Raw genomic sequence first — 26,057 nt, 5'->3', positions numbered from 1 at the left:
AACTGGTTACATTTCTTAGTTGTTTTTCACCATTTTGCCTTCACTAGTTCATTGTAAATGTAACAAGTGAATTTTAAGTCATAAAAGTTTCATGCATAATAATGATTAAAAATATTATCAAAACTATAAAATTGTTTTTGATTGATTGTAGCGTGTCACACCATAGGAAATGCCATCTTTACAAATGTCTTTCACATCAACTACCTATAAAAAAAAAATACAAAATAATTTGTCATGTGTGCTTTTGTGAATTGCATAATGGTTAATAGATTGAAATCATCTAAAATAAAATGTTTAAATGATTAGTAAATTATGATTACCACATAACCCCTGATTTGAATGACTTACAGCAATCTATAACCTGCAGCAAAATGCATCTACTGTGCATAAAATGGAAGCCTTCAAACCACTAAGAGGAAATGCCAGACAACCTCTATTTTCCAGTTACAACAGTTGAGGAAAACAGAAAACAATTATGTCTAAGTAAAGTATCAGTATAGCAGTCAAGCAGAAACTCCATTAAAAGCCATAGCGCTCCATCTCCCGTTCCCTAGAGCTGGGCCATGAATCACTTGGGTTTGAAATTAAAATCAACTCAGATGTAGAGATGGTTTTTCAGTGTGAAAAAGCAATGATTAATTCAAATTATGAGACTGCAGCACGTTTCATCTCATTCATTTGAAAGCTTAAAAAAACAGCAACATTTAAGTGCTTACCAAAGCTCTGTAGAAAGCTACATGTGTACATGTGTGGCAGATTGAGTGTACTAAAGGAGAAATTCATCAGAAACATTCATATTAATATCCCACCAAACAAATACGGATAAGCCTTTTTTGTGCTTTTTGATGTTGTTTTACTGCACACAGTCATACCGTATTTAGCAACCCACTTTCCAGTCTGCAATTAAAATGTATAAAGCTTATAAGCTCATGCATTCACAATATTCTCATTATTCCTAGCATGAAACATTCGTAATGCAATTCTATGATCCTCTTTCATCACTATCAGTTATACGACAACCTCAATTCAAACGATCTGTCTCTAGAAAAAGAAATTCTGTGAGCTGCTTAAGAGGTACAAAATCTAAACCTCACTTTAATGGCTGACGGGGAACCAAATTCCTCTCAACCTTTCCCAAATGTAATTAAGACTTCTCTATCTCTGCTGGCAATCTCGGCAGACAATCGCTGTGGCATTAGGAGATAAGAGCGAGAGATTAGGATGTAATGAAATAAAGGCTGTTAATTGGACTGGTCTCGCTTCATTGGCGTGTCACACATAAGCTGTTTCAGGACAAAATGGGGGTACTCGCAGCCATCTTCTAAAACTTATAAGAAAATAACAAATTTAATCTACTCTCTAACTAACGTCGAAAACTAATTTGATTCAAAAGACCATTATTCATGAATATAAGACCATGATTTCTTAACACTGGTTGGGCAGAGAAGCTTACAGTTCATTAAACCTAGTGTAAATACTAAAAATCAGTTTTCTCCTCAAAATCACAGTTTCTATAACCACAGAGAAAGAGAGAGAGAGAGAGAGAGAGAGAGCGAGAGCGAGAGAGAGAGAGAGAATGCAATAGAGTGGCTAAATGTGGCAGATATATTGAATAAATGTCTCTTGGATAGGTAAGAGCAGACATTGAGGCCTACTCTGATAGTAAACAGGAGTCCCATGGGTTTTTGGCTTCACTTACCACAATTACTTAGTAAGATTATAACATTCACCAGAGGGCATTCAGTCACTATCAGGCTTTACAGCATCTGCCATCATAACTTAGTTATGGGTTCAATAGAACGGAAACTCCAACAATGCAGAGCTTGTATTTGTCTAGACAGACTAATGGCATGGAGATATCAAGAACTTAATTCAAAGAGAGTTTAAATATTTAATGTATACAGAATTGGACAAAAATGATGAAATAGCATTACATGGTTTTTATTCCCTCTACAAGTAAAGGACTATCACACTTCCAAAAAAAATAAAGTGGTGGTACCAGGGTACAGCAAATGGTATAAAATGGTAATACCATGGTACTTTCACATATACAATGGTACAGATTGATTAAGGTTGACAGGCACCATAATATTTACAGGGTAATTACAAAGTTATAAAGGAATCCCTGCTTAAAAAAAAAAATGCTTAAATGAGCCTAAGCTGGCTTGCTGGTCTTAGCTGGTTTCGGCTAATCTAGCTGAAATTCCTGGCTGGCTAAAAAATGCTTAGAACCCTCCAACCAACCTTAGAACCAACCTGACCAGGCTAGGAGACCAGCTAAGACTAGCTGGTTTGCTGGTCTTAGCTGGTTTCTCAGAATGGAAAAAAACGAAACCCCTCTAAAACCAGAAAAACAGACCAGCCTGACCAGGCTGGGAGATCAGAAAAGACTAGCTGGTTGTCTAGTCTTGACTGGATTTATGCTTGTCTAGTTTGTCACCCAGTCTGGCTGGCTGAAAAAATGCCTAAAGCCCCTCTAAAACAAGCAAACCAGATCAGCCTGACCAGGCTGGGAGACCAGCCAAGACTAGCTGGTTTGCTAGTCTTGGCTGGTTTAAGATTGTCTAGCTGGTCTCCCAGTCTGACTGGCAGAAAAAACTAAATAACACCTAAATCCCCTCTAAAGCCAACACACCAGAACAGCCTGAACAGGCTGGGAGACCAGCTAAGACTAGCTGGTTTGCTGGTCTTAGCTGGTCTCTCAGCCTGGCAAAAATCCTCTAAACCCCTCAAAAACCAGAAAACCAGACCAGCCTGGGAGACAAGCAAAGACTAGCTAGTTTGCTAGTCTTGGCTGGTTTAAGCTCGTCTAGTTGGTCTCCCAGTCTGACTGGCCGAAAAAATCTAAATAACACCTAAATCCCCTCTAAAATCAGCAAACCAATATGGAGCTGGTTTGCAAGTCTTAACTGGTTTAGGGTTGTCTCTCTGGCAGGCAAAAACCATCTTAGGCTAGTTTAAGCATAAGAGTTTGTTCAAACTTGGTACTACTATGGTATTTCTTGTTTGTGCAGGGTGAGTTTGTTAGGTATAAAAATTCAGGGGGCAAAGAAAAAAGCCCCAATAAGAGCCAATTTCTTCACTGACTTCCTGTTTCCTGCTATAAGTGGGTGTGTTTATTGTGGGAGAGCATCTCCAGCAGCTTATATGATATATTTGCTGCCGGTTAAATATTCCCCTTTTCAGATATCAGATTGTGATGCAGCATGTTACTAAACTAATTCTGGAGTTAATATACTCTCAATTCAACCCAATCAAATGAGATTTGCCCACAGCTCTTGCATTCTCCAGAGAGATAGATACAGTGTTTCCCCTATATATACAGGAGCGGCTGAATTAAGAGCGCCGCTATTACCTACTGACATTTCACATGGTTCATTAATATCCATAATGCAACATAACACTTGCCTGCACCACTGATATATACATAGAACTGGATTGCTCATGACATCAATGTCCCTATTGATTTAATAGGAAATCATCGAATTTCAGCAAGTAAACATTAGTCATTCAATCACCAATTTTATATCTGAAATCTGCATGTACATCCCTACAACACAAATTTCCTACACATGTAAGTATTTATTTATTTAATGTTGGGAATATTTCCTGTTTCTTGAAAGCCCGAGCAAGTTATGTATATCTACTGTATATCAAACAATATCGACCTCTAACAAACTTCATCAGCGAACAGATCGGCTGACTGTAAACAAGTTAACTGAAACTGAGGTAAGATACAAACAGACATTTTCAGACTTATTTATTGTGATAATCAAAGTGTTTGTTCAGAATTACTTGTTTTATGTTTTCATCAAAAAGTGCCTTGTTCTCGCGTTCACTTGATGTTAATAAGAGCGCACTCTCGCTCCCTCTGTCACACACAGAGTGCCTGAGTGAGACATGCAATGCAAAGCTGGTTAAAATTAAACTGATACGGGTTCGACTGGAGGACAATGAATTAAACTGATTACAGAGAGCACTTCAATGTGAAAACAAGCAAATCCCAGACATTTAAGGTGATTTAGAAATCCCGGTCTGACTATTTTAAAGTCCCTTTTGGGGGTAATAAAGTACTAGCACCCTAAACAAGCAGATATTACAGCTTTTCAAATGTACATTTCAACTTGAGTACAAATTTCCCGCCTCCTTTGGTGATTGTTGTGCTGCACTGATAGACTGGGGAGGTGGATACTCTGACATCACGATTCGCATAAATCTTCTCCCTCGTAACTAATATTATCCATAACAAGAAAATCAAACATTAAACATGAATGTCATTAGAGGGCGAAATTGAACTGTCGTATCAGCTTTTTCGTCTGTCAGTCATTGATGCTCTATGAGAGGTTGGGCATACAAAGATGGCCGCCCGAACACTTCCGGAGGCTTCACCTCCTGCTGGCAGTTTAACATTGCATCAGCGATCCAGTTCTATTTATATTACTGTGGCCAGCACCAGTCAGTTGCGTGCTTATACTGCGTGCAATCAAATGGGACACTTTTGTGGAGTCCATGCCTCAACGGGTCAGAGCTCTTTTGGTGGCACAAGGGAGACCTACATGATATTAGGCTGGTGGTTTTAATGTTGTGGCTGATCGGTGCATGTTAGTCTGGAGTCCTGTGGTGACATGGATGTTCTTTTAGATAGGTTTATATTTTCTATTGGTGTTTATGTTTAATCAAAATAGTGAAAGTGATTTTCTGAGCACTTCAAGTGTCAGAATAACACTGGAGTGAATATGAATTACACATCTATATAAGGTCATTTTAAGCTATTACTTCACTGACATGCGTAAATACGGGTCTGGCCTTGCAGACTAGTGGACGCACGCACAGCAGCACCGCTGCTGAAAAAATCCTATGGGAAACACTGAAATAAATAAGCAAGTCTTCACCAGATTAAAAGATGTATATAAAAATGCATGAGTGCCATTTATTAGATCTGTTGCCAAACTTTACAGCAAAATATCTGTTTCTCAAATGACTGGGCAAAACCTGAGGCCAGCCATAACTCATCCCAAATAGACAGGGAATAATGTGCCCGGTGAAAGCTCTATTAATTTTCCCCTTTATTCTATTTCTTTTTTCCACCTTTCATTTCAGATGATATGCTAACCACACTAACCTTCATCTCTGCAGGTTTGTAGTGTCTGCGGTTCTTGTCTTCATTGGCTGTTCTGTAGCCATCCCGCAGAAACCGCTTGAAGCCATACTTGCCCTTCAGTTTGCGGACAATCTTGTCCAGAGTTTGGGAATATAGAGCATCATCATCCACGGCGAATGCTGGGTAGCTGATGCAGGGCAGGAGGGCTGAATCTGTATTCTACATGATAACACAATGCTTTTGTTAGAATAGACATTGACTGAGTCACTGTTTCACAATTAAATTTACCTTCCATCAGGAAATATTGAGGGAACCTAGGGTTAAGTGACCACTCTCTTCCTGAAGATTGGTCTATTTTTCTGCATTAGCCTCGAAAGCTTTAATAACACATTAGTCAGTCTCATTAAGAGGCTCTAATAAATGAGATACATAAGCCTATGCACTTCTAAACAGAGATTCAAAAAACCTCGCCACTTCACCGAACTTGCAGAAGAAGACCAAATCTACATAATGCACTTCTTTTTATTTTTTATTTTGACCAATTAAAATAATTTACCTTCTCTTGGGCAGAGATCACTTTGTTCCCTATTTGAATTACTACAGAGAAGAATGGGGGCTATGTACTCCTAATGGACATAGTGAAGGATGGGAGGGCCATTCTGTGAGCTGGATATGAGTGTTTTGTAACAATTAAGCGGTATTATTATATTTTCCTTGATCTTTTGAAATAAAAGAGTTTGATGTACTACGAAAACATAACGTAAGTTTCAGAACTGAAATATATATTTTGAAACTGAAGGCTGTATTTTTTGTATTTTAAAGGTTGTATTAGACTACACAAATTTTTAAAATGTGAATTTTTTTCAAAATACTAGGCATCACACATTTACCGACTTGAAAGTTACAACATACAAAACTAAAATCTGTGTTAAAGTCATTTAGCATAATCCAGCCTTAAGATGCAAAAACATCTCATTCTGAAATCCTTAGATTGTAGATCTAACTCTAATACATTATCACAAGGTGGGGTGGGGGGTGGAGGGTTCTATGAATAGATATATGAAACACACAGAATATTAATAATGTAAAATGATTTGTCATCAATTCCAAATGTGGCACATTAACTTATTATCTACTATATAAGATATAATAAGATGTTACAAAATATAACTAAGCAAATCTAGCTAAAATATCTTGCAGGGTTGGCTGACATTTTGAGTTGGGTCACCATGTCGAAAATGTAAAAAATGTTAAATAAGAAACTTTGACTAACACTATAAGTGGACCTCAGAGGGAAAATGCTAAAAAATGTATGATATGACCTCTTTAATATGTATCATCAGTTTTCTGTATATGCACAGTAGGCAACAATACTCACATGGGAACGAGACTCCCTGGGCAACAGAGAGCACATAGTCTGTCTGTTTCTGTTATGAGCATCCAGATCTACAAAAATTACAGACCAGGAGCATCCCTGCAGGGAACAGGTAAACAAACATAATAAATCAAACAATAGAATGTGATCTTGCCACCTCTTGATGAGTGGAACTAAACAGTTTCTGCAATAGGTAATAGAGGGTTATAAGCATTTTAACAAAGTCCACTAGTTAACATGAAAATATGTTCATGACAGTTTAGAAATATCAAGGTCAAAGTCAGTCTTGAACAGGGTGTTCTCAAATAAAATCATTCTTCTTTCAAAAACACAAGATGTAATGCAGCATTTACTAAAATTGTCGATTTCAATTATCACTAGGCCTCATGTGTCTGGTCACAGCAACAATTTTACATTCTTTTCTGATAAACCAATAATTCCACAAGTCGACCAACCTCCACATGCCAAGAAAGGATTTACAATCTTTATCAGGGACCCCTGTAAATTCAGCCCTGAAGGCATACTCCGATAAACTTTGAATGCCACATATCAAAAAATGTCTTCTTTCGGTCATTAACACATATTTACAGAGAAATAACCAGGATGAACTGGATCCAGCCTTTTAATACTTGTGTTGTGTTCTGTAGTGAATATCTCTGTGGTGGTCCAGTTGGAGCAAAAACAAAGCATATTCTCACTTGAATACCCCAAATGTGAACGGGAGCTGAATGAAGAGTTGCTCTAGTGCACTCTCATGAACGTACATAAGGGAGCAATGGTCTGTGATGATTTTCACTAGGGTTCCCACTATTTTTAAGGCATAATTTTTATTGAAGTAATTTCAAGTACATTTTATGTGCCCAACGGGTGTAATATTATATTTTTTTATTTTCGCCCCTTTTCTCCCCAATTCCCAATGCGCTCTAAGCCCTCGTGGTGGCGTAGTGACTCGCCTCAATCTGGGTGGAGGAGGATAAATCTCAGTTGCCTCCACGTCCGAGACTGTCAATATGTGCATTTTATCACTTCGCTTATTGAGCGAGTTACCGCAGAGACATAGCGCGTGTGGAGGCCCACGGTATTTTCCGTGGTATTCACAACTCACCATATTATCCACATTAGATCCACATTATAGTGACGTCGAGGAGGTTTACCCAACGTGACTCTACCCACCCTAGCAACTGGGCCAACTGGTTGCTTAGGAAGCCTAACTGGAGTCACCCCAACGGGTGTAATATTTAAGCAAAAACATACGAGAGGTCATGATGTATATTGTGGTTATTGGATTGTTATTGTTTTTTAAATTCCATTTTAGATATTTTCATAAAATGTTACTATTAAAATGGTGTGCAATCAAATAAATTCATAAAAACTTTAATCAAATGAAAATGGAATTACTTTAATTAAACCTAACATTAAATCATTTTTATCAAATGAAGTGCTTTTATACAAAATCCTCACAGTACAATCCGAAACAACACTGGAGATATTTTTGTCAAATGAAATGCTGCACACATCAGAACATCACAGATGTGATATTTAATTACAGTTAACATTACCTTACTATACAGTAGTACTCTGTTTCTTTGGTCTTTTTGTCCACCAGTTCTTGCATCCATTTAAAACAAAGCTTTTATTTAGGTGTTTCTGACGGTAGTTTGACAACCCCAAAAGCTGTGATTAATTGAATAAATATACATAGTCTGTATGTGCTTCAAAGTGCTCTGCTGTCTGTCATCTACTACACGCATGCACACAAACACACTGACAGCTTGGGTGATCATTCAGTGTTTGAGTGTCAGGTTTCACACATTCATTTTGGACTAAGCAATTGTGAATTGTGCAATTAAAACATTCATTTTAGTCCCAAATATTTCAAATTCCATGACATCCAACAATTTACAAATAATTAAATTTGTATGACTGGATTTTGTGATTGCATCACGGTGGTAAACCCGGTATAAGCCAAGACTCCAATCGTTGAATTATTAAAAATGTATTCACATCCAGAGGTGTAAAGACCACGCACCCACCTCAACCAGTTAGAATTTATTTAAAAAAATATCAAAAATTTCAAAAATAGTGGTCTGACCATCAACATTGTCTAAAATCAACTCAAAGGTTTTTGTAGTCATCACAACAGCAATGTTCAAATGAAAAAAATATATTTTGCAATATATCAATACTTATTTAAACTAGATTATAGCAGGTGAGCAGACAATGTATGTGAAAGGACTATTTATGTTGTTTCTCAATGCACAGACGCTGACAGTGACAAAACAAGACCAAGTTTTTATAATTGACACCTATCCCGAGTCATGGTCATTGCCATTTTTTTGTAGATGTAACAAAAACCTTGTTAGAGACATATTAGAGTATATTAAAGTTTAATTACTCTAATATATTATCCAGAACAAACTATTATTTTGCATGACGTTTAGGTATTTTTATCATTTCCATGATAATGCACTGCATTGCAAAATTCCAGGTTTTCCGATATGCGAAGGAACCCTGTAAATAATAAATTATATATGGTTCGTTTCTCACCAAACCTTATCGTCTGTCTTTAGAACAAGGCATGAATCGCATGTATATATGTATTAGACTTCTAAAAAGAGAAGGTCCCCTTCCACTGCCATTGAAAGACATCAGTGAGCAGAACAGTTTTTCAGAATTGATCTGTACCAAAAAGATGTCATATGGGCTTAGAACAATATAAGGGTGGGTAAATAATGACTGAATTTTCATTTTTGGATGAAATTTTGAAAATGTAAATGTCAAATGGAACCAAAATATTAATTTACATTAGACAAAAAATACAAAAAAATACCAAAAACATACAAAAAATAAATATAGAAATGTCACTGCCTCCTCATTTTAAAAGTCCACCACTCACCACTCACACTGTTTCGTAATCGTAATTTTTACGTAAATTTTTGTGTTTGTTGACATAGTAATGGAAATTAAGTTGTTAAATTACACAGAACTAAACTTTACACAGAAAATGTTAGCAAGCGATTTTTCACACTAAAATCATGTTAACACAAATCAATTATGTCTTGTAACTTTTTAAATAGTGAGAATTTTTAAGTTTACAGATAGGCCCCATTCACATCCACTGTAACCCAGATTTTACTTTTTTTTAAAGAAAAGGAGGGGCAAGTCAAAATAAATTGTCGTAATCAATGTTATGCCACAAATGTAGTTGATTGAGCTTAACTTGTATTGAACCTGGAATATTCCTTTAAACTGGCCAAGAACCATACATCCTTGGACGGACAAAAGATTGTCATCCTTATACACATTTAAAAGTTTTGATATCATGAATAGACCATGAAGTTTCCTTTGGCAAACAAATAGGGGGCCCCAAAATATAGGAAAGCAAACAGGGATAGTACTGGAACAGATTAAATGTTTTTCGAACACTGCATCCAACAAAAACTGTGAAAAACAGCTTTGACAAAGAAGCTTCCTGTAGGAGCACAATGCAGCACCTGACACCTCCTAAAGAATTTCAAAAGCCCAATTTTCACACACAGTCTGTGTTAAAAAACAATTGCAATATATTTGTGCACACATTCCTCTGCAGATTTTTATCTTCCTTTGTTTTTCTGTTAAGTAACCTCACAAAGTGGCTGCTTCCTAGCCATCAAGGGCTATCCAATCAGAACAAACCATTGCTTCTCTGCATTCTTCTCACACCTCTCCATTTAAACCAAGAGCACTTTTTCAATTTCACTTCTACTACGTGCCCAGACTGATTGTACAACAAGCACCATTTTGTGGTACACTTAGTTGAGAGAAGCTCACACAGACCTGAAATGCTTATATAAGCTTCTGAACCAACAATTTACATGCTGAGAAGGATTATAATGTAAATGATTGTGAAGAAGAGAGTGAGAATGGGGGGCATGTCAGATGATATGTAGATTCAGGCAGAATATGCTATCATCAACCGACTGAGATAAGAGCTGGCTTTAACTAACCTGAGCATACTTGGCACTGAACAATGTAAATCTAAGCATGATCATATATATAATTTGCACATATAATTTTTGCACTTCATTTTTAACTTTGAACTAACCAAGCTCAACATATGGCATTAAAGATCTGCCTGCTTTGTTCCAGTGCTAATGGTGGTCTGACTGCTCATGTTCCAGAAACAGATGAAATGCCGGTTCTACGGGCCACGCTGAGAGTTAGTAGAGGAAAAGGAGCATGAGAGCCATCATTAATAACATAACTCATGTGATGACACAGCACGCCTTCCATCCAACTGAGAGACACATGGCAATGCCAGCCATCTGAGTCCTCCATTAATTCATAACAACACTGAATAACTTCCATAAAGTCATTCCATACACCGCACCATGTTTCCTGCTAATGATAGAACACAGACAGTCACATTAGGGAGACAGAGACAAACTTAGTAAAGGTCAAAACATAACAAAACGTGATGGAGACAGTCTCCAAATAACTACTACACCAAATTAATAAAATTGTTGTCTTGTCCTTCAGTGACACAACTGAAAAACAACCAACATGACCAGTGCATTTAATATTTCAGTAACTGAAAAGGCCTTCATCTTTGCATATATTAGGTTGGTGGGGGGGTTACTTCTTCCTAAATGGATGCGCTTAGAGTATGTTATCACTTTTCTGGTCCATTACCAAATATAATAGATGTGGCCCACTGCCATCTTGACTTTTCCTCAACAACAAAACAAATGAATCCCACTAATGACTGCTCCAAAAAGAAAAGAGCCCCAAAATCAGATAGAAAGAAGTGTCTGCAATCCATCAAAGTTGGAAATCTGACAAAATGGATAGCTCAAACACCATCTAACCCAATAACATTGATCACCCTGTTTTTGTTTCCCCTCATGAAGAATTAGACCCTCATGCAAGAGTAGACACATTCTATAAAAACACATTATTTAGTAAATATTATAAAGATTAAAAAAGATGTTAGAACATTGCATGCTTTGGCTGTACTGAACCACCAATAATCTCTCTGTTTTGGACATCAAACACAGTTCCTCAAAAAGCATTGATTATTTACTGATTAAAGGGAAAGTTCACCTGAAAATGAAAATTCTGTCATCATTAAACCTTTTTGGAGCTTGGCAGCCACAGGTCACCATCCAATTTTGATGTAGGCACTTAGGACATTCTGCAAAATACTGCATAGCCTTTGGTGTTCCGAAGTAGACCATCACAACAGGTTTCCAACAAAATGAGGATGAGTAATGCCATGTTCCAGGAGGAAGGTAGGAAAACCCGAAATTAAATTTCCCACTTCCAACCTCAAATCATTTCAGTCAATCATACGTCATGATTGAATGTAAACAAAACTTGACGGCGCCATGACTCGTTTTCTTATGCCAATTATTGCACAAACATAAAACGCTTGCGTTTGCACTAAAAATGGCAGACAAAAAGCTAAAAACATGTAAACATATCAATATTGTTAAACTTAATGACACTCAGAAATATGTTATCCACTGCCATCTTAGAAATTATGCTTCTCATTGAAGATCTGCCCTAACTATGCAAGCCAGATGTCTGACTTCGAGAACTATTCCACTGGTTATTTTCTAGTAGGGGATGGGAGAATTCTGAGATCTGAGTTGTCTGGAATGCACCAAAAATGATGAAAGAATATTTATTTTTGAGTGCAATCACTTTAAGCAGCCTAACCTTCTCATAAATGAAAAAAAATAAAATAAATTTGCAGTACCTGATTTCCAAATAAGTTGAATCCATTGATGGCTTCCAGGGCTGCTTTGGCAAGACCCACAGAGCTACAAGAGAACAGATCAAATGCACAGTCATTTTGAGCAGAACTCCTTTTTAAGATATATGAATATTGCACTTGCTATTTGAGAATTTTTAGATAACATTGTACAGAGATCTCATTAAATAAGTTCTGTTACAAGTGCCAATACCCAAAGCTGTTTTCTTCCATGAAAGACTCCTTTGAGGTTAAACAAATCTAAAACTTTCTGTCATTTTTGCTTCTTCAGCCACTCACTCTGCTAAAGTATACGATTAGAGTGCACGATTAGAGCTAGGTGTGCTGAGCAATAAATAAAATCAATGTGGAAAAATCAATAGTGAAAATGCAGAAAACGAGCAAACTGAAAGGCAATTGGATCATTTTAAATTGAAAAGAACATGGTAGAATCCAGCTCTGCTCTGTGCATCCCTTGCCAACCAAACCATCAGCAATGATCACAATGAAGCTGCATGAGGTTTCTGAGGCATATTGATTTTCTGCCTAGGCAGAAAGCAAACCTGCTCAGCCCTAGACATGTTAGTAAAAGTTGACAATGATGCTGACAGGGTATGTTGCTTTTACATTCGAGTTGGTAAAGGTAAAATGACAAAACCAGACAATGAATAAAGAAAATCAGGGGAAAACATCTGCTGTATTATGTTAAAATAACAGAGTCTCGATTTGTAAAGGTTTGTGCTTTTTGATTGGTGGGGAACACCAACCGGAAAATACATCATTGTGCAGTCAGTCAATGACTTGGTAAACAGCATTTTTATGTGAAGGTACCTTTTAAGGAAACTAGCTTTAAACAGGATTTCAAGGCAATATAGTGTCACTTCAAATGATTGTAGAACAAATTCAAGTGATCTTTAGATATAACCAAGCAAATATAATAGTTATTTTTATAAGGAAATTAGTTCAGTTCTAAAACTTAGTGAGCTGCCTCGCTTTCTCTTGCCTACATAGTTAGCTGTCTTCTATTGCAGTATGCTTACTGAAGTGGAGCATCATAAGAGACCGATGTGGTATACTCTTCATAGGTAGCAATTAAAATAGCATTCCTGACACACAGCACACGGGAGATCAGTAAAAAAAAAAAAAAAAAAAAGGATTGATACTTTTCAGTATTGAATGGATTCCAAGTATTTTTATTGTTAACAATTATATCGCTTCGTCTGCCATCTTGGATTTATTTTTTGCTGAGGTCATCGTTGTGCATTCTGCCTACCCAGGAAAGGATACATACAATGATACCTTAGAATTTGGCTAAAACGAGATATCTTAAAAGGCAACATAATTACCTAACTTTTGGAACAGCCTTTGCGTTTGGAGCACGTCTATTATGTTTTAAAGTACTGCCTCCGGAGGCAGCTCACTAGGTTTTGGAACACACCCATTGAGCCTTACATTCAAAAACAAAACGCACATTTGGACATTTATTGACTTCTGTAAATAATTATTTTAGATGCTATTTTTTTTTTTTTCAGCTGCCCTTCTAAGGCAGCATCCTTACTACAGGTATTATGGAACCTCAAACACACTACATAGTCAGCAACTCTGTGATCCACACAAATATCGCTCTTGAGTCCCAAGACTCAACTCACAATTGATTTCAATGGAATTTAGCATGTTGCAAAGCTAATGAAGTGAATTAATTTTTTCATCTAGCTCATCTTAATGCATTGCGTGATTGCTTTCGGATTTTTTGATAGACATATACAATGTTAAATTGTCCAACATAATATCCTCTAGGAATATAATTGAACTACCTTTTGGAACAGCTTTCACATCTGTCAGCTTTTGGAACAGAGTAAATGCCATTTATTACACTTCCAATTATACTAATTAACATTTCTCAGAATTTCAAAAGACAGTTTTTAAAGACAGACTACTTAGGTCATGAATTACGAACAAGCCTCTGGAGCTCTTTGACTTTCCTCAGAACCTGGCACAATGTCAATATGATCTAAAAGTGATGGCTCTCAAAACAGTAAAAAAAAAATATTTTCTTTGTGCTGAACCAGAGTACAGAGATTCAAAACTCATGCAACATTAATCCCACATTTTATGGGATACACAGGGCAATAATTTCCAATTTCCTTTTTTTTTTTACATAAAATAACATTAGTCATTTATAGCAAACACATTTGCAAGTAATTTGCTTAAGCTTGCAAAATGTTTTTGATTATATTTATATTGACAACATTCAGTGTGTTTACAATTTTCATAGCTATGCATTTGCTATGAAATTATAGTGGAGAACTGTATAAATAACACTCAAAAAAATCTGTAGCATCAGTAATAACTTAATGCGCAATGCACTCACCATTGCTATGTCAGGCTGTACAAATGCAATTCAATACTGGGACAGTTTTAGTAACAGACTACGGGGTTAGCAAGTCAAAATTTGCTTCTTGTGTAATTTTCAGTTTTAGGGAAACACTTTTATTCACAATAAATTAAATCATATATACTTTTAAAAGAATAGTTCACCCAAAAATGTAAATTCTCATTTACTCACCCTCATGACAACCCAGATGTGTATGACTTACTTTCTTCTGCTGAACACGAATTACAATTTATATAGGAATATCTCAGCTCTGTAGGTTCATACAGTGCAAGTGAATGGTGACCAAAATATTTTTGTTCGTAAAAGCACATAAAGGCAGCATAAAAGTAAGCCATAAAACTCCAATGGCGTCTTCTGAAGCCATCTAATCGGGTTTCGGTAAAAATAGACCAAAAAATAACATATTATTCATTGTACATCTAGTCATTGCAGTCTCTAGGCACGGTCATAATTTCAAGCTCAATTACATCTCCCAGTGCTGGATGCATGCACAGAGCGCTTGTTGGCACCAAGAAGTGTAATCAAGCTTATAGTCATGATTGACAAGGAGACTGCTGATGTCAAAATGTATAGTGAAAAACTAGTAATATTTTGATCTGTTCTCACCCAAAACTGATTGTGTTCTGCAGAAGAAGAAAAATCATATACATCTTGGATGGCATGAGGGTGAGTAAATGATGAGAGGATTTACTCATTTATGGGTGAACTATCCCTTTAACAGTTTTCTCTCATTAAAATGTTTTGTGTTTTTTATGGTCTGATTTGGTTACAGTAAACCAAACTATCTGTGATAAGTTTGCAAAGACACTGCAAAGAGGGAAACCCAGCACTCTTTTGCCATAACTGATAATATAAAAATGTATTTTAAACTACTGCTGTATTTTACTGATATGTTTATGCATTTAAAAATGGTCCCTGAGGGCATTAAAAGATATATCTTCCATATCAACTTGTTTGTCTTGCTTGTGTGTTTACATATATCCATGCTTCATAATCGGAGGATGTGTTTTGAATTAACTAGCACTAGAATGTACACAAACATGATCTTTATCGTTTACAGTTATACAGTTACAATTATACACCATAGGTGTTATGAATGTATCATTGGCCTTTGTGTACTTGGTACAAGTTTAATTGTATCTGACTTGTCGAAGTGTGGGGCTTCACATTTTCTGAATAAATGAGAAAAAACAATGCTTTACAATTACTACTTAGCAGAAAAGAGGATTCACTTAATGTATCATTATAAAGGTTTCAAGATCTTGGATTTATCTGCTTAAAATATTAAACATTATTTTTTTGCAGTTAAAGCAAAGTACAGAAGTCAATACTCTAATTAGCTCTCTGTAGGGATGCTGTGCTTGGCAAAGATAAGGAACTGGCAATGGTTAGAATCATTAGTGAACTTGGTTGTGAAAGAGAGGCAAAGTGAGAGCTGAAGTCACTGCCTATTGACTTGCTCTTCTAAAAAGGACATTGTCCATACTGTCTGCAGAGCACTAAGAATAACTTCTGCAATGGGCAGATAGGAGCTTCAATATGTGAGTCCTCTCTGTTAGTTTATTCACTCATGGGCTCACCCAGGAGAGGTGAAATGAAATGCCACCTTTACCGGAGGGCCACCAGAGACATGCTCCTCTCTATAACCTTCTCAACATGAGCTCAAACTTTTGAAAGTCACATCTTTCCAGGTGTTGGGTTTCATTATATATGAGAGCACTAGTAAACAAAAGGTTGTGGCAATGAATTCCAAATTGAGCAACCGGAGTGCTGACTTACCTCCTAGCAAATAAATATAGGCGTCTTAAGAACTAATAAAACTGAAATAATGCAGCTGAATTCAGAATACACAATTTATTCCCGCTACTTAATAAGCAAAAATAAGTTCTTTGTTCTTCATCTAATTCAGTTATATTCTAAATGTATCCTAGCCCACCTAGTTTATCTAATTTTAATCTTTTATCTTGTAGTAGCTCCATTTAGTGACAGAGTTATAGAAAAGGTAATGAAACTCACCTAGAGTGAAGCTCTGTGCTTCCATTGTTATATTTGCTTCCCCGTTCCCACATGCCAAAGTCTGGCACACGATATGCCCTCTCCACACAGAACACCAGGTTCTGGATGAATGATACCTACAAATACAAACATGCCAAATACTGTCATGCATCACATTTTCCACCAATATCCCCATCTCTTCTGCTTGCCATGCAGACTTCAGTGCACCTTAACAAATGCAGGTTAGCTGTGAAAAGTAGGCTTGCTCTGAAAGTTTAACTAGGCCAGCATGAGTGTTTTACACACAGTTTTTTTTTCATTTGTCATTACATTATACATATACATTAGATTCCTTCGTGATACCCATCTAATTTTCCGATTTTTTTGGCCCAGAAGAATTTTATTTGAATAATGATCTACCGTATATGGCAACAAAAGCAATCCATCACTTCCATGGGTGGTATCGGTAATGTCATAAGCCCCTCACAACTTTGGGAAAATCTCCCCATCCCTATTGTGAAATGAGGCCATAGGAAAAACAAGACGAGAGAAAGAATGATGACTTTATGGTACATAAATGTGGAAATGTTCAAACACCCAGGGAGTCCAGACTGACTGCGCTTTTAATTTAACATGACGAGACACGAGGGCCCCTAAAGCATGTTAAAATGGGGCACTGAGGAAGGTAGGCAAAAGACAAAATGCAGAGGGGAAGAGGAGGAGAGAGGGATGGCTGAGAGCTTTTATTTTGGGTCTGGACTAAAATGATTAATGTGATGAGCTTTATGGTAACTTAATGAATACCACTGGCCTGGGGTGGCACTATTTTCTCTTCTCTTCCTTTACTCAGCTTCACCGAGTTAGAGCGGAGCAGGAGAATAACTATTGTTTTCTGCTGATGAGGATGGATCGGTCACAGTCATTCGTGTTTGCTGGATAAGGCTTTTTAGTTAATAATTTTACACTGCTTGCTGGAGCGGCCCATTGTCTGAACTGTATGTCAGTGACAAAGTCTTCCTAATTATAGACTTAAACAATTACTTTTCTTAATGGGGAAATGACTCAAAAGCCAAAACTCACTCCTGAGTTTTGAATCAGCCTTGTAATGCACAGGATATACAGAAAAACACTCCTAAATGGCACTTTAATTGTTAGTTGGTTGTTTTAGTTTTTCACATCAAATGACTAAATTTAGTCAAATATTTGAACCTTTCTACGGCATGGAGGGAAGACAACTACATATACTCCTTCCATTTGCACAAGTATAGCCATTTTGGTAACATTTTACAATAAGGTCAATTTGTTAACATCGGTTAATGCATTCGATTTCATTTAGCTTTAATAACAATTGCATTCATACACTGCCTGGCCAAAAAAAAGTCTGCCTTTAGCATTGATTACAGCACACATTCGTCATGGCAATATTTCTACAACCTTATGCAATGTCACAACATTTATTTCCATCCAGAGTTGCATTCATTTTTGGCCAAGCTCTTATATTGATAACGGGAGTGTCGAACCACTCTGTAAAGTCTTCTCCAGCAGATCCCAAATACTTTGAATGGGGTTGAATTGTGGGTGTGAAAATGGTCTTACTTTCACTATTAAACATAGGCATGAGTTCTACTGTCCATTTTTTACAATGTGACTTCACCAAGCATTTTACTGATTTCTGATCACATTCATTCAAGATTTGTTTCTGACCACATTTCTTCCACGAATCTGATGGTTCACCACTATCCTTCCAGGTTTTAATAATGCATTAGACAGTTCTTAACTCACTTCCAGTGATTTCAGAAACCTCCTTATTTGTTTTCTTAGCTTGATGCATGCCAATTTGTCCCTTCTGAAACACAGTAAGACCTTTTCCACGTCTTCTGACATGGCTGTTTAAAAATTGAGAAGCTACACACTGCATCAGTTAGGGTAAAAAGAATTGTTTCCAGCTGAAACATATTAATCACAGCAATAATGATCCAATCAAAGGCTCTTAAGTTTCTGTTTATTCTGCAACTTTTTTATTTGGCCAGGCAGTGTGTGACCTCCTGATGTGGACAGACAACATTTTCTGAAAGTTAAGCACCTTAACTTAACAAAACTAACATACATTTGACTGTTTTAAGAGTTCAAACCTTATTTTGCACCCTATACATTATCCACACTGGCTTACAGTACATTTTGACTACAAGGGCAACCCCTCAGGAGCAAACTGGGGTTAAGTGTCTTTGCTCAAGGGCACAATGTTTTTAGCTCATGAATTCTCCCTCTGTGCAATAAACCTATAACCTTACAATCTTTAACTACTAAGCCACACCATACTAGAGAACCAGGGCACTCCGATGAGGCAAAGCTTACAAAGAAAAAATTATACTGCCAGTTATGGGAAGGAATAATATTAAACTGGCAATTTCTCCCTAATTTCCCTGCTGTTCATTAATAAATGGATGTAATGGCCTGATGATTTCATGACTGTGCTTTTTAACTGCATTACACATCCGAGTAGGCACTGTTTTGACACGTCAATTAGGCCTCTTTTGCAAATAGCAAAACATAAAATGCCTCTAAAAAGCTACTATGTCCATTTATTAAGCTTTGGGTGGGAGGCTCCACTAGTAAGGTGATATTGCCTTTCATGCAAACAAAGTAAATGTAAACTGTAATTGACTAAATACAACATTTAAGTGGAACAGTATTTTTTTTTTGATTATCCATGGCTGAATAAATATAAATAAAGATACAGGTATTTAACAGACAGTAATTTTACAGCAGATTGTAGAGCCAGTAAGGAAAAGAAAAATTAAAGGAATAGTTCACCCCAAAATTTTCTCATCATTTACTCCACACACTGCAAATGAATGATGACAAAATAAAAAAAATAAATAAAAAAAAAACGCATAAAAGCACAAAGCAGCATACAAGTAATCCATAAGACTCCAGTGGTTAAATCCTGAAGCGTTCCAATCGATTTTGGGTGAGATCAGGCCTAAATATAACAGACTGTTCACAGTGCATCTTGCAATTGCAGTACCTACTGTAGACACGATCATGATTTCAAGCTAGATTACACTTCCTATTAGTTGACACATGGGCAGAGCATCGAACTTGAAATCATGATTGCCAAGGAGACTGCAGATGTCAAGATTTATAGTAAAAATTGAGTTACGTTCTTTTTTCACCCTAAATGATTGAATTGCTTCAGAACATGGACTAATCCACTGGAGACGTATGGATTAATTTTATGCTGCCTTTTTTGCTTTTATGGACCCCATTTACTTACATTGTATGGATCTACAGAGCTGAGATATTCTTCTAAAGATCTTAAGTTTGTGTTCTGCAATAGAAATCAAGTCGTACATATCTGGGTTGGCATGTGGGTGAGTAAATGATGAGAGAATTTTCATTTTTGGGTGAACTATTCCCATTAAGCATCAATTACAGCAACTGTTAACACAATTCAGCCTCTTCTCTGGGAGGGTTCAGCTTCACCGCTGGGGTAAGGGTGGGCAGGGTTTAAGGATTTATTAGAAAGCTTCACATTTCCCAAACACATTTCCCATAAGCAGTTGCATAAGCGATCTCTCAGCTCCTTCAAAAAATGCAGGAATTGGCATTTACTCTCTTTACCCTAAACTATTTGAACTCAGCTTAACTTTATTTCTGTAGTAATGTTCCTAACAACTTAATTGCTCAATGTAGTCATAAACAGAATGCCCTAAGAGCAAGCCCCGGGCAGAAAGAGAGACGATCCAGTATGTAGGGATTAAATGATGAACAAAAAGCAAAAATTTTGGGTGAAAGACATTTTTCTGTCTTATCTGTTGTAACCTGACTGGGGTGAAAAGATATTCAATTCTTTCCTTCTCATGGACTTAATTTTACTAAAAAGTACAGAGGCTGTATCATGGTACAGTGATGTATCAAGATGGAAATACCATAGTACTTCAATTTACCATTCACACTGAATGATTAACAGACATTTATCTGCCATGGTATTTACATGGTACATGGTCCAAAAAAAGAAATACCATGGTATTTTTGGTTTCATTATTTTAGTGAAGTTAATGCAGCCCAGCCATACCTCATCTGTATTGTAGATGATTTGGAGTCCAGAACAAATCATTTCAACCAGGTACAGTAGGAACAGAGACAAGGCATCAATCTGTTTGAAAAGAGAGGAAAGAAACATTATAGAATGGTTATGTTATAGATCTTTTAATATAAGCCACTTTACATTTATATCTCATACGAATATACAGTGTGGGAAGGGTGAGGAAAATAAATGGGAAAACTGAGACTGTTTCTCAATGCTAAGAATAAAACAGACGTGAAGCATGAGGATATGCCTATCTTTCTTAAAAGAATGATGAGATTGTTTCAAGTTTCAAAAGAGCAGATATAACAATTCAGAAATTAATTAAAAACAATTCTTGCAAAAGGTGTGTTTGCAGACTTTGAGGCTTAAATGCTTTACAATAATTTATCCTTACTATAAATACATTTTTTAAGCCAACAACAAATTTGATATTTCATTCATGCATTTATTCTTTTATAAAGTTCCACTTATTACAACAAAACTTGTGTATATTTAACTACATATTGTAATATAAACAAGCAGTCAGTAACAAAGTACAACATGACATAACAGTAACAGTAGAGGTGGGCGATATGACCAAAATCTTATACCATGCTATGAGTAATTTGATATCAAGATAACGATATCTATCACGATATAGTAATTTGCAGAGGTGGAGGACTGGAGTTACATGACTTGACTCGAGGACTTGTGACTTGCTTGACTAACAGAAGAAAACGACTTGACTTGACTTTGACTTGAGAATCAGCGACTCGAGACTTGACTTGAACTGCATGACTCGACAATGACTTGAATGTTTTTATTATTATTATATTCAATAATACAATGAACAGCAATGAAATGTGTTTAGAGCGTGCAGCACCTTTGATCTGCATCTGCAGTTAATGCTGCTCTCACAAAATGACAGATGATTGTCGAGTTCCTAAAATAATCTCCTTTGGATAAAAAGATTTCGAATTGGACCGTGTGAATAAATACATGGCACATATACCTGGTTCCGATACAACCACCGCAACCTCAAAATTCATCAGACATTTCAAAAACCACAAGGAAAGGTAAGTAATTTCATTATCCAGAAAGATTAATATGTAAAATTACTGTTCAAATGTTTTAGGGTTGTCAGTAAATTAAAATGATTCACGATTAATCTCGTGTTTTTGTAGCGCGACAAGTTTGAAATGACCCGACATTGCCTCTAAATGTGCGTGTGCCTTTTCTAAACTTTCTCAACAGTCAACAATATACCATAACAACATGTTGGCAATATAAAAACATAACAGGCAGATTTACAGTCACAACACTTTATTTAAAACATGACAAGTAATATAAAATATATAGAATGACTCGTGATGAAATCCAAGTGCTCTCATAGTGATTATGACTTCTGAAGACTTTAACTAAAGCCCTTGAATGCAACACCTTTATGACCGTTTTATATAAAAGTATCTCTGAAGGGAACTGACTGTCTTCAGGAAAGTTTCGATTGCATTTTCTTTTCATCTTACCTCCGTATAATGCCTAAGATTGTATAACAGGGGTCTGGAAATGTTTTTAAATTAGGAGCCAATTAAAACATTTTTGGTTGATGCATATTTTTGAAAAAGACATATCACTAACGAATAATTTACAATCTTCAAAAAAAAGTTTTTCAATATAATGAAATGTTTATATTATCCATAGACTACTCAAAAACAAACAAATATGCAAGTATTAATAGGCAACATGTTGCAATAATTGAGTACACGCGTTTGTGCGGGTCTTCATAAAACATCTAAGATGAGATGATAAAATGTGTTAAGATTTTTTAACACAAAGTATTTTGTCAGAACGACCCATTACTTGGAAAAAATAAAGCTGACCAGGAGTAAAAGATGCATGCATTTAATTTTTTCAAATAAGAAAATATTGGAAAGTTTATAAGAATATAGTGTTTGAATATGTAATGGGAAGCATCCCTGTTAGTACCTGTAGATGGCTAAACTCTTTATAGGCGTAAACCTCATCTCCAGTGTGAACATTAAATATTGAGTGCAAGCACGTGGATGGGTTTGGGTCCTGCTTAAACTTCTCCACCTGTGAAAATATGAGAGGAAGAGAGAGAGAGGAAAGACAGAGGGGGAAAAAGGTCCATGAAAAAATTGATCTTTCCCTCCATATCAGAAATCTGCAGTTTCATTATTCATCAAATGTTACTGAAGTTAAACAGGAAAAAAGGAGCACATTGATATTCCTGGAAGGCATTGTGCCCTTAAAATGTCTGTTATCTAATTTTAAAGTCATATGCTTTGATATTGCATTATATTAATAAATACACATCAAATTTTAAACAATATTTTAAACCAACAAATTTCAATCAAGTAGACATGAGAGTTGTATCTCTCCAAAAGAAAGGTGTGGTGCTCCTGGATGTCTACTTGCTTCGAAATAGATGCCAGGCTGCAGCAAGAGGACTATTATGCTCATTCAGGACGAGTATCTACATTTATCTCTCAAGAATTCGAATTCGAATTTGCTGAACACATGATCCACTCTCTAAAGTCTTAAGCACTACCGATGAACAGCAAACATGTTTTAAAAGAGCTTTTTTGTAACATGACTTGATCCAGAGGTGTAGAAACAAGCATTAAGGCATATCAAAGATTATTTCCAAAAAAGTATGGGAACTAATGCAGATATTTTATTTTATAGAAATCACTCCAGTGTTTCCAGTTGATAAGTTTATTTTCTGGCTTTTGTATTTAGTATTAAAAGGCAAAATAAAAAAAACATATAAAACACATGTTGTTCTGCATACACTGTAATCAGTCACAGAATAGGTCAGGCAGAAGACACTGTGGGGCTTGTTGCTACATGCACTGAAAGTCTCCAGCAACATTAATTCTACATACTAATACAGTATATACACTAATTTCTTATGGTGGATTAAGTGAAAGATATCTTAAATAAACATGACATGACGCACATGCTGCAGATATTGTCATTTACTTGCCTTAACGTTTGTTCATTAAAAACCAGATTGTTGTTGATTGAGGACATAATTTACCAGATGAAATTAAAAGGTGAAGAAACAGAAAAAGATGAAGATGATAAATAAATTGCACACTGAAGAGATGCAAGCCATAGACTCAAGCACATAGAGAGATTATGCAGCAACGCAGAGGATAGGTAAGACGTCTGACTCACTACAGAAAATCAGCTATCCAGCAGACGTGACTGCCAGAGAGACTTATTTTATCAGACATGAAGAATGAGGATGAAAACGATATAATTTCAAGCAATATTATTTCATACAGTACAAAAATGAGGACTAAAGCGCACAATAACAAATAAAAAGAAAAGAATGGGATATTTCTGCTATAAAAGTGACACGAAATCAAAGCGTAAGGCACTCAATATGACACTGGATTGATAATAATCCATAATTAAAGTCTCTAGGATTTCTAGGCTACTTGTCTGTGATCTTGTCTGTGTTCTTACATGCATAAAGAAAGAAATAAAGGAGAAAGAATCAATTCAAGAAACAACTACAACCCTGAAAACACAGTGCATTCTCTGTTCTAACTATAAGGTCAGTATGTACAATTTGACAAACAACATCAATGACCATTTAGTCCTTAGCATAGACACAGAAGAGAAAATGTATACAGGTCATTCCTCTATACAGTATGTTTTGAACTTTTAAATAAATGTATATGCTTCTGTAAGTTAAGGAACTATTGTAGTTATAGAAAAGGGTATACCACGCTTGATTATTACACAATGGCCAGACATTTAAGGGATGGAGCTAAAGCTAGCAATTGCTCAGTGAAGGATTGATTAGCTTACATGAATGTGTCAACATGAATTTAATTTATAGTTTTGAAACATCTAATGACATTTTATAATTATCATGCCAGTTTTTCTCAATTAAACAAGTAGAATGGAATGTTTTTGCCAATTTCAATTTTTTTAATTTCCACAAAAAATTAGAGTATAATTCTTCAAAATTTTAGTTTAAAATTGTATACAACATATATGACATTTATGGGACATGAAAATGTCATGCATAGTAGAAATGAGCCATACATGTTGTACAAGAAATTAGTCTTGCTTAAAGCCATCTACAGTATCAGTTAACTATCAGTCATATGCATACTATAATCCTACAGTGAAGGAGAGACTGAGAGCACACTTCTCACATCACTATACAGCACAAATCTGGGACGACCTTTCCCATTGACCACATCTCACATGGGCCCCCACAGCATATTTTAAGTGTTATAAATAAGTGGCCCATTTTTTTCTTTTTCCCTTCCCCTCTTTTGTCATGTCATGCGAGGCATCCTTCTGTCCCAGATTTACAATATTATAATTTTTTCTACCAGTCTAGTTACACCTCTGTAAAACAAGTCAAACACCGCTGTAAGATTCAGACAAACACTCATCCCTGGGCCCAAATCCATTTCTCAGTCAAGCAAATTTAGATAGAGGAAAAAAAGAGCAATAAAGACACCTGTGAGACAAGGAATGACATTTGAAACATCTGTTAGTCATCACCGCCTGTAAAATTAAACCAATAAAACTGAAAGCTCAACAGGGAAGCAAGTAACCTTCAGTTGCTAGAACATCTATTATTCTGTGACACACAACTTGGCAAAACAGAGACTCTATCAAAGTGATTTATTAGGAGTGACTTTGGAAATCTTTATTGTACCCATCAAAAGCTGAGTGCACAGGCTACTTCATGAGAGAACTGCTCTTATATATGTATTTGTGGGTGCATAAAGATCAGTATAATGCTGGAAAGCAGAAAGCAACAATACAAGAAAAGTACATGCCTGGACTACAATCTGTGAATTCAGACTTTCCTATCCCACTTTGTTGTGGCTTTTCATGTTTGTGACTTATTTTTCTCACAGTGTGATATCAGCAGTGTGCTGCAGTAAACACGTCTGTTAAATATACCCGGGGAACTGATGATATGAACAGTTGCGTCAAATTGTTTCTAAAAAAAAATAAAAAACGTCTTTGTAAATGCCATAGACAGATGTTAATGAGAACTGCACTATGTAATTAATTGTATGAACGAGGCATTCTTATTAAGACAGAGAAAAGCTTTCTTTCAAATCAGGTCTTGAGGGTCAGGAATAAATTAAATGGAACCATTGCAAAAGGTAAAAGAGAGGCGTAATTGCTCAGGTCTATGCTGGGAGAGAACAATTGCTTATGAGCGACGGCCAACTGTAAAAACACCATAAACTTGAAATGAGACTGCTCTTACTATTAAGAAAGCCTTAAGACAACAGGACATCAGCAGATCATAAATAATGTAAAAAAAAAAAAAATGTGTAGATCAAAGATATATTAAAAAAAGCTATATAATTA

At 36.1% G+C, this 26,057-nt stretch overlaps 1 protein-coding gene across 3 annotated transcripts in view; it reads right to left on the bottom strand.

Moving 5' to 3' along the window:
* phkb (phosphorylase kinase, beta) overlaps window positions 1–26,057 on the bottom strand; it is an 89,384-nt gene that overhangs the window by 40,481 nt on the left and 22,846 nt on the right. For all 3 annotated transcript variants that reach the window (XM_052149026.1, XM_052149016.1, XM_052149009.1), the window contains 6 exons: window positions 22,659–22,766; window positions 20,679–20,759; window positions 16,622–16,737; window positions 12,217–12,280; window positions 6,480–6,575; window positions 5,123–5,320 (listed from right to left, as the gene is read on the bottom strand). In XM_052149026.1, coding sequence (XP_052004986.1) covers window positions 5,123–5,320; window positions 6,480–6,575; window positions 12,217–12,280; window positions 16,622–16,737; window positions 20,679–20,759; window positions 22,659–22,766 — 663 coding nt within the window. The remainder of the gene's footprint in view (window positions 1–5,122; window positions 5,321–6,479; window positions 6,576–12,216; window positions 12,281–16,621; window positions 16,738–20,678; window positions 20,760–22,658; window positions 22,767–26,057) is intronic.

This window comes from Xyrauchen texanus, chromosome 2, assembly GCF_025860055.1.
Source record: "Xyrauchen texanus isolate HMW12.3.18 chromosome 2, RBS_HiC_50CHRs, whole genome shotgun sequence".
Classification (NCBI taxonomy): Eukaryota; Metazoa; Chordata; class Actinopteri; order Cypriniformes; family Catostomidae; genus Xyrauchen; species Xyrauchen texanus.
Note: the sequence above shows the minus strand (reverse complement) of the source record. Positions and strands in the feature narration are given on the sequence as shown.